Genomic DNA, 10,655 nt, shown 5'->3' with positions numbered 1-10,655 from the left:
CGAGATGAGGGTAGTGCTGTGTGTGTGTGTGTGTGTGTGTGTGTATAGAGCGATTCAGATAAATAACAGGACCGATCTTCATGAAACTTCACATGAGAGTTCCTGAATATAATATCCCCTGACGGTTTTTGCACTTTTTAATTTTTTTTTTTATAAATGTCTTTGATGACGTCATATCCGGCTCTTTGTGAAAGTTGAGGCAGCACTGTCACGCTCTCATTTTTCAACCGAATCGGTTGAAATTTTGGTCAAGTAATCTTCGACAAAGCCCGGACTTTGGTATTGCATTTTAGCTTGGAGACTTAAATATCAATTAATGAGTTTGCTGATTAAAGTTGTCATTATAATCGATTTTTCGCAAACAGGTTTAAGGTTGATTGCATTGTATTCCTTGTCTTCTCCTAAATTCAAAAATATATAGATATGTCATGTTTACTCTAAAAATGTGATCTGAATGAAAGAAAATAGCTTCAGTAAGTACTAAGGACGCTTGCTTCGCGGCGGCGAGCGTGACCCGTCTCGGACTTTGGTATGTTTAGCCGAGACTAACTGAATGTAGTCTCGGCGATGATTGGTTTGTGGTGTTTACTTGACTAAATGTTTTCATATCGCTTTACGCGACGGTTATGTTTTAGTTTAGCAGGGACAGATTGTAAGACTAGGCGTCAGACTAAAATCTCCATCCTTGAGCAATAAAGTTCGTTCGTTCGTTCGTTCGTTCTCTACCTCTCTGTCTCTGTATCTTCTCTCTCTCTCTCTCTCTCTCTCTCTCTCTCTCTCTCTCTCTCTCTCTCTCTCTCTCACTGTCTGAATTTTACCGTCGATCACTTTACATGTGTAACCTCAATTAACATGTTGCATGTTTCGCTTTCGATTTGTATGTTGCTTACTTTGTCATTTTGTTGTTTATGTTTATTTGCTTGTTTGCTTACTTGTCGATTGTTTGCTGGTTCGTTCGTTTACTTTGTTTATTTGTCATGTTGCTTTACTTGTTTATCATTTATTAGACATTTGTATTAGAAGTAAGGACCGGTTGTAAGAAAAGATTTCGTCGCCTTAAACCTCTATCCTTGAAAAATAAAGTTCCATCATCGTCATCATCATCTCTCTCTCTCTCTCTCTCTCTCTCTCTCTCTCTCTCTCACTGTCTCTCTCTCTCTCTCTCTCTCTCTCTCTCTCTCTCTCTCTCTCTCTCTAATAATGTATCGATTGAACACTGTTTTCCCCGTATTTGAAACATATGACGTCAGATGCCTTGTTTGAACGCACACAAAAATCCTTGGAAAATGCCTAGGACGACATTTTCGCTCAATGAGTCAACTTCTTAACAACTACTTTCGCGTTGAAATCCTCTTACCACCCATGTCTGATAAGATATGTACATAAAATTGATTATGTGGCGTATCTAGCAGTGTTTTGAAGATTTCAACAAATTAAATGTTTTCGATGAATCAGCAAAAACCTACCGTCAATTTAAGCACTTTTTCTGACATGACAAATAACAGCAGACCAAGGAGTACTGTATCAAAGCAAAGGCCATCATACTGATAACAGTAACGTTAACAATACTATCATGGTTAACATAAACAAGCAGTTTTCTGATTTTGTACTTATAGGGGGACATTTTGCTTATACAAACAGTCATTTTGGCGCTTTTTTCCCTCCCATTAGAAAAAAAACTGCCGGATGTGCATTAAATTTAAAACCTCTATTAAAACTTGACTGAAGTGAATTATCACTGTCTTGCATGTTTATCAGTTAAATAGGAATTTCGCAGAAATGTATTTTAAACTACTAGGGTTTAACGTCGCCTGTATTTAGGCCTTTAGCTCCCACGGCTGTCGCTACGCTGAGTGAATCAGCAAGTTCACGTGCGCGTGTCGCTGTGTACTCAGGCCTGTGTCCACTGCGTCAGTTCGCTGCCAAACTCACGCGAGTGCGCACACAAAAATTTTTTCCCTCCCTCCCACCCTTTTTCCAGCGTCGCGGACGACGCTGGTATCTGCGGTCGGGAAGACTTTCCACGAATTTGCCACAGGGCGCCGCCATGTTTTCTGTGCTCGACTGCGAGCAGACCACAGGCACATTACACCCAAAATTCTTGTAGGCATACACAGACGCAACATAGCATATACAGACAATAACACCCACAACACTTCAACTGCATATGAAAGGAATAAAAATAAATCCGCAAATCAGTCGCGCACAATACACCAGTTAGAAAAACAAGGAGTACCAAAGCGGCGTGCAGAAACTAAACTGACTCGGAGACTGAGAAGAAACATTTATCACACGATGTGGATAGCAAACATTAAAATAAAACAGATAAGTCAAGCAAAAAATAAACACAAATATCGAAAACACAATAAACAAAGGTAAAGAAAACAAAAAGAGATGCTTGCCGACAGTCAGTGTGTGTGTGCGTGGTTTGCCGTGTGCGTCAGCGGGGTGTGTGTGTGCCGTGTGTGTGTGTGTGTGTGCGTGCGCGTGCATGCGTGCGTAGGCTACGTTCTTGCGTGTGTGCGTTCGAATGAGAAAGAAGAGAGAGAGAGGATTGAACAATGAGGTCACGTTCTCTGTCACATGAATACATATACACACACTGAAGGCTACTTCGGACACGAACACTTGCCAACAACTGTGGTTGGACATGCTTTTGAAATGTAATAATTTATTTTTTCGACATGATTTCTGGACATACGAATCCCGCTGTGTTGCCTACTGATGTTGCGAATGATGAAGGTTTTGAGTTGACTGACCTTGAGGAGGGATTGCATCAGGCGTTTATCGTCTCAAATTATATCCTTGCTACTTTTCAGGAGTCAACTATTGCCATTCATGGTAACTTGGATAGTCAATGTTTTTATTTGTTTGATTCCCATCAAAGAAACAGAAATGGTAACCATTCTTCAAATGGCGCTGCAGTTTTGATGTCATCAAGTTAATTCCTTTGCAGAATTGATTGATTTTCTCAAAAGCCATTATCAATGTGTTTATCAATTAACACCTGTTCATTTCTGTCCAACTGCAATGCAAACTCAATGTGGAGGAAACAAGGATTCATTACAAACAAGTCATCCCTGTACATCAACAGATTTATGTACCTCAATCAATACTGCTAGTATGAGTGACAGGAATCTAAAAGAAAAAACAACCAAACGCAAATGTACTACTACTTCTACGACTCGTTTGAATGTAAAACAGAAATGTAACACTATCTGTGACAATGACGGTTCTACGACTCGTTTGAAGGACAGTATAGATCGAACCTTAACCCACAACTACGACAATTTGTGTCAGACTTTTTTGAACAGGAAAATATGCCTCTGTTCAACAGTAACCAAAACATGGAAGATGTTTTTGAAACTTTACAGAAATGTAACACTAGCCTATCTGTGACAATGTTGCTTTTGAATTGAACCCACATTTGTTGAACAGGAGAGAATGTTCCTGTTCAACAGTGCCCAAAACACTGAATCTGACGTTTTTGAATCTTTTCTGTCATCTAACTGAATCTGACGTTTTTGAATCTTTTCTGTCATCTAACCCAATTGCTCATGACTTCATCGATCTTGAACATGCCTACTTTTCAAAGAAAGACAGACAAAAGCGAAATCTGCATGTTAGCCATCTGCCTGAAATGGTCAATGCACTTTTGTAAAATTGTCACAGCTGTTATGCACTTTTGTGAAATGGTCAGTGCTGTTGTGCACTTATGCAAAACTTGGTGCTGTGCTGTTAACATTTGAACAAAATGCATTTTGTTCAAATGTTTAGTGCAACTTGCTACTATATAATCGCTGTATGCGCTTTGTGGTAATAATGCACTGTTGTGAAAAGTTTGCGCTATATGTTGGCACTATGCATCATTGTTGGAGCACCCTCCTGTAGATGCACCATGCTGAAAAATGTACTTATGAATCAAGCATTGACTGAAATAAACAATTTATATATCCAGCACAACATGCAATTCATTAACTTTTGACCCTAACCTTCAACACTTCCCAAAATAAATCTTTGGTGGACATTGCATCGACGTTGTTCATTTTGAATGAACATTTTTCTTGTGAGCTTAGTGTGACTGGAATGCCTTATCCATTTTAATAATTATGAAGAATTAACAGCCTCTGCACGTATTTTTTTTTTATATGCTTGGTTGTTGTATGGTGTTGGTTATGTTTATGTTACAAGAAAGAAATAATTATGTGCGTGTGTCTGAGTATTAATTGGTTGTGTGTAGTTGTTTTTTTTCCTTTGTGTTTTTTTTAGCGCGTATGTTTGTGTGGGCCAAGACAGGATTATCCATCCTGCTGTTGTGGAGTATACTATGTTTTGATATTTATGCGCCACTGTGGGATGTTTATTATGCGCGCAGCAAATCCCCAGGAAAATATGTACATGTCTTTTTAATCTCATTTCAAGCGCGACATTTTGCATTATCTTATTATAGTATTTTATTGAAGCATGAATAAAGCTTCCAGTCACCCCCTCATCTGTGAGTGGTCTCCTTTTGTTTAAAGAACTGAATCAGTGAATGATCAACATACATTCAAAAAAATACTATTCTCATTTACATAAATCAGATTAAATGAGTAAAAAGGATCTAAAACTAAAATTTTAAGATTGTATTTTAAAGTTCAAATTTAAAATTTGATTTTCAATGTCACACCTGCAGCATTGTCAAACGGAGACGCCCAGTAATAAAATGGAAAGCAGTCAAACATGGCCTAGAAATCTAGTTGTGATTCTGTTTATCCAAATGCCACACCAAGCAAATTTCATTGCATTAAATTGTTAAAATATATTTTTAACAAAACAACAGAGAAGAGGGAATGAGAGAGCGAGAGAGGACAAGAGACAGAAGAGTGAGAGACAAACACACAGCCAGCCAGACAGAAAGAGACAGATAGACAGAAAGTGTGTGTGTGTGTGTGTGAGTGAGAGAGAAAGAGAGAGAGAGAGAGAGAGAGAGAGAGAGAGAGAGAAAGAGAGAAAGACAGAGTATGTGTGTGACTGTGAGATAGTGTGTGTGAGAGGGGGCAGTAGACAGAAATGCAGTACACAAACAAGGAGAGAGACAGAAGAAAGTCTCTAGTCATTCACAACTTAAATAAATAGCAGTTGTTAGTAGCGGTGGGGGGTTCAACCCGGTTGTGGGAGGGTCAAGGAAGAAGGCATGTAAGATCATAGTTCAAAGCCCGCCGGACAGCATCATAGAACATCTGTAATTATAAGGTAAGACAAGATGCTTAGACTTAGGAACACACACACACACACACAGAGGCATAAATGCACACTTTCACAATATACACTGTGTACACAAACAATCAATCAAACACATAACCACATACACACATAAAATTAACAAGCACTTTCACATCCAAGGAATCACAATCACACTGAAAAACACACTAACACACATGTTGTGGACCTTTCCGCAATGACACACACACATTCATGTACACACACACACACACACACACACACACACACACACACATGCACGTGTGCGCACATAAAATCATTAAGTGATTAACCCATATGAAATGACACACTCAAACGGCACATACATTGTCACACACACACACACACACTGAACCAAACACAGTAACACACATGTATACTCACACGTACCATCAGACACACACACACACACACACACACACACACACACACACACACACACACACACACACACACACATTTATTACCTGGTAGGAATTGAACCCATTGTTAGGATGGAGAAAATTTCCAAGAGGCACTCTGATTCCGTTTTTGAACGCTTTGAGAGTTACAGGGCAAGTCAGAGTCTGTCTGTTTTCAACAATAACAGAAAGATTTGCTTCACTAAAATCCTCTTTCATGAAGACACACACAAACTGTTTTTCGGATCTTGAAATGATCACGTCTTTGTATGTTTTTCTCAGAGTTTTCTCAGAATTGAAACTTGCGAAGGTTTCAATTCCATCCACTTTCCTCAAATGTTCCAGTTGCCTTGCTTCAACGTTTGTAACATCCGTGGATCTTGGTTGAGCTTTCGGCGTTGGCATGCACGATTTTGGGATTTGAGGGAAGACACTCGGCGGATGCTTAGGTCGTGTGCGACCTCCAGGAAACGTATGAACTTCGTAGCCTTCGCTCCAGTGCCGCTCACAAATGAAGAACTTGTCAGGGTCGATCACAAAATCTTTACGTGGAGGCAGTACATTAATCCAAGCCTGTCTCTCGGCTGCATCAGTTGGAAGTTTGAACACACGGCACTTGTTGTTCTTGTTGTAGTTCCCGTTACACCCTACTATACCACACTTATTCACCATTTTCTATTCTTACAACATACATAAGATCTGTAGCAAACATCCCAGAATCCAAACATCGAAAAAACACTGTTTAAGTATCCATAAATCCACAGAAAGTAATAATACTAATAATTATGTAAACAATAGACCCTATCGGTATTCCAAGCTCTCGTAATCTCTCGCAAACAACAGAGCATAGCAAAGCATGCGGTACAGTGATCTCGTGCGAGCTGCACAAGCCAAGGTTCGAAGTTCTCGCGATGTTCAAAGCATAACAAAGAGCGTGTCTCGCGAGAGCTGCTCAGATACCGAAAAGGTCTATTCATCCAAAATGCCGCCATCAACAATAATGCTTACTTCCGGTTCCTGATACATGAGCTACATAACAGAGTGCGCGTTTGAAACCAACAAAATCATCATAACGGTGACAAATTCTAATAAAACGTGTTTCAAAATAAGGTTTTAATGGTCTTTAACCTTCATATTAATATCGAAAATACTGATTTCAACTAAGCAAAGATTCATCCGCGGGTCAGTCGTCGCGAGACAAGTAGTACCAAATGCCGCGTGCAGCGAGCCAGCGATAAGACTGGCCTTTGCTAGCTGAGGCTGGAAATGCGCAGTGCATCTCCTCTGATACAGTACTCCTTGGGCGCGGAGCAACATTTATTGCAGACCACCGGCAGACCACATCTTTTAACCATTCAACCTGGATAGCAACTACCAAAACTTCCAAACACTTCGTTTCGATCGCGCAATTGAAATTTGTTTCTTGAGCTCAGAACAGCCAAATTATTGTCAAAACTGTCCATTCGGTTTGTGGGGAGTTTTCAGGTTTAAGTTACCCAAATGACAATATACTGACGTAAGACTGTTATTGTGCTTTCTCTGTATAATTATCCCGTATCCTAAAAGAAATATCTGTCTGACGTCTTCACATTACATTTTATCAGGTACGTGCATTGTGCTGGTGATTAAGAACAATAACAATGGTAGGAATAAGCAAAGAACCTTCTTCCTTCAAGCTTGCGCTGATTTTGACAACATTTGTCTTGGTGTTTGGAGCCAACTCTGCGATGGTTAATGTGGGGAAATTTGACCATGTGTCAGTGGAGCCTGGACATATGATGACATCAGTAAAACAAGCACGTTCGGTTCATGAGTGTGCAGCGACCTGTCTGTCAGCACGGTGTTGTCCCCTGCAGCCATGTTGCACTGCCTTTTGCCAGAGCCTGACGTCATCGGTTTGCTATCTGAATATGACGTCAGAATCTCCTGAGCAGCCGCTGCCTGACACATCTCTTGGCTTCATGTGCTTTGTACGAGGTAAGCCCGTATAGTTGTCCATTTTTAAAATTACTTCGTTCAATGTTTGCCAAATAGCTGATAACTTAGCTGTCTGTTCTAAACCTGCAAAGTATTAAATAAATAAAATAAATAAAATAAATACAGAGAATGTAGCCTATCACGTGCTTGTCAATATAATTGTATTCTCTGTTCCGTCGATGTGCACGGAGAATGCGGAATTTGCAATGTATCTTTATTTGTATCACCCTCCCTCCCTTCCCTTCTTCTTTCTCTCTTTCAAATTCACTCCATTATTTTAACCAGCAACCTTGCAGAAATTGATGTTCGAAGCATTAGCATGACAAATGTTCAACAAGGTACAATGGAAAAATTAAGATGAACGAGGAGAGCAGAACACAAAATATCAAAGTTTCAACAACAAGAACAAGAACAATTAAAAAAACAAAAAAACAAAAACAACAACAACAACAACAACAACAACAACAACACTAATAATAATAATAATAATAGAGAGAAGAAGAAGAAGAAAAAGAAGAAGAAGAAGAAGAAGAAGAAGGATATTGTATGGCTCAAATCATACCGCAGTTAAAGCACCTTACAACAGCTGAATATACGAAAACAACTTAACATACAAATATGTCTTGCCGGAGCAAGCTGTGTTTTCAAAGAATACCTTTGGTTTTGTGTCTGTTAAAGAGAAACCTGCCTGTCCTGTTGACTTGGGTTACCAACTGGCCAGAGGTCAGTGTGTGAAAATGTACCAGGAGCTCAAGAACCACGGAGATGCGCGGTCAAAGTGTGAAGAGGACGGCGGTCATCTGTACTACTACACGGACTTGACCACAGATGAACCGGTCATCAATGAGCTGCAAGCTGCCACGAGTAAGTCATGAACAAAATAGTGGTCAAAGAAGAAAAGAAAAAAAATACACCACGACCCTCGTTTCGATTCCCCCTCGATGTTAAAATATTTAGTCAAAACTTGACTAAATATAAAAACACCAGAAGAAGCATGGATTACTGATGTAGCTAGGGTGTTTTGACGAAACAGTTCTTTGCTGAAATATTAGACAGACACTACAGAAAGGGAATTTACCCGTCATGCTGCTTTTCCAGGCCAAATCACCCCAAGAAAGATAAAGTCCAGTTTTTGAGTTTGGAGTACATGCTGTTTACTTAAACATTTACGGAAGAAATACTAACTGTGGAACAGTTAGTACTTAACAAAAATGTGTCCAATACCCCAAATAAATGGCTACGTTACTAAAACCTGCATGACACTTCTCGATGTACGTCTTCGCCTTCATTTCTTCGTGTATTTATTCGCCTTCCTCAGACAAAATTACACCTCGTTTGCACTAGCTGATTCCGGATTCGTTATCCCGGCACGGTTCCACGTATTCCAGTTGGGAGAAGTCCATATCTCTCTCTCTATATATGCATATGTTACAAATTAGGATTGGCCCCTCCTTACTGGAACACGTCGATCCCAACCTACACGATATGCCTGGTTCCTTTATTCAGGAAAAGGATTTCAGTCGTTATCATGTCTTTTGTTTGTAGCACAGAGTGTTAAACATTCATCATTTTAACGATTTGTATTTTGTGTGGTATCCTCCTTATTCTTTTTTTAATTGAAACTCCGTTGGTTTACTGGCCTTTCTAGGTAAATTTAACGTAACTTTCTCTAATTTTCAGCACATCTTAACATTATTTCTGCAACATTTTGTGCACGATAAAGGCATGTTTATTTCCCGGACCATTTACAGCTTTGTTCATTTGGCATACACGTACTTCATCGTTCGTTCATTATAAACAACGTCTTTAATCGCCTTAGGTCAAACGCTCCTGTGATCTAATAACCTACTTCTTCTGCACAGTGACAAAAGCCGACATCTTCTGGGTTGGAGCGGACCGATTGACTACCAGTGACTACCAGTGGCACGACGGATGTCCTCTGCCAGACAGCGATCCTATTTGGAAGGCCGGCGAACCGAATGGTTTAGGTTCCCACGAGAGTTGCGTCGAAGTTGTAACTGCGAATATGCTTCTGAACGATTTTACCTGCAGTGGCCAGTCCTATTTCATTTGTCAAATTGACGTTTAGAGACACTGAAAAAGATTCACTTAGCCTTGATTGCGAGTAAAACCTGGCCTTTCTGTAGCCTACATGGCGTACTCCATGCACGCGCCTCCACTTGGTGTTTCTCCTTTACCTTTCTGTTACTGAAGTGCAACTTGCTTGTTTTGGGTGAATAGATAAATTCTGAAAGAAAAAACAAGTCGCGTGAAGCGATATAAAAACAATTAGTCTAGCTGTCGGCATCAAAGTAACAGATTAATACCAAAATCAGTCATCGCCAAGACTATACTAAAATAGTCTCGACTAACCACATAAAAAACAAGTCGCGTAAGGCGAAAATACAATATTTAGTCAAGTAGCTGTCGAACTCACAGAATGAAACTGAACGCAATGCCATTTTACTCGTAGCAACGTCAGGCCACCGCTCATGGCAAAGGCAGTGAAATTGACAAGAAGAGCGGGGTAGTAGTTGCGCTAAGAAGGATAGCACGCTTTTCTGTACCTCTCTTTGTTTTAACTTTCTGAGCGTGTTTTTAATCCAAACATATCATATCTATATGTTTTTGGAATCAGGAACCGACAAGGAATAAGATGAAAGTATTTTTAAATTGATTTGGACAATTTAATTTTGATAATAATTTTTATATATTTAATTTTCAGAGCTTGTTTTTAATCCAAATATAACATATTTATATGTTTTTGGAATCAGCAAATGATGGAGAATAAGATAAACGTAAATTTGGATCGTTTTATAAATTTTTATTTTTTTTTTACAATTTTCAGATTTTTAATGACCAAAGTCATTAATTAATTTTTAAGCCACCAAGCTGAAATGCAATACCGAACCCCGGGCTTCGTCGAAGATTACTTGACCAAAATTTGAACCAATTTGGTTGAAAAATGAGGGCGTGACAGTGCCGCCTCAACTTTCACGAAAAGCCGGATATGACGTCATCAAAGACATTTAT

The 10,655-nt window shown here is 39.5% G+C and overlaps 1 protein-coding gene across 1 annotated transcript; it reads left to right on the top strand.

Moving 5' to 3' along the window:
* The first annotated feature begins 6,766 nt into the window (after positions 1-6,766).
* LOC138982429 (C-type lectin domain family 4 member E-like) lies at positions 6,767-10,655 on the top strand. The gene is made up of 3 exons (XM_070355707.1): positions 6,767-7,622; positions 8,301-8,486; positions 9,485-10,655. Exons 1-3 carry the CDS (start codon positions 7,286-7,288, stop codon positions 9,709-9,711), a joined length of 750 nt encoding a protein of 249 aa, XP_070211808.1. The 5' UTR covers positions 6,767-7,285; the 3' UTR covers positions 9,712-10,655.

Source organism: Littorina saxatilis, linkage group LG12 (assembly GCF_037325665.1).
Source record: "Littorina saxatilis isolate snail1 linkage group LG12, US_GU_Lsax_2.0, whole genome shotgun sequence".
NCBI lineage: Eukaryota > Metazoa > Mollusca > Gastropoda > Littorinimorpha > Littorinidae > Littorina > Littorina saxatilis.
Note: the sequence above shows the minus strand (reverse complement) of the source record. Positions and strands in the feature narration are given on the sequence as shown.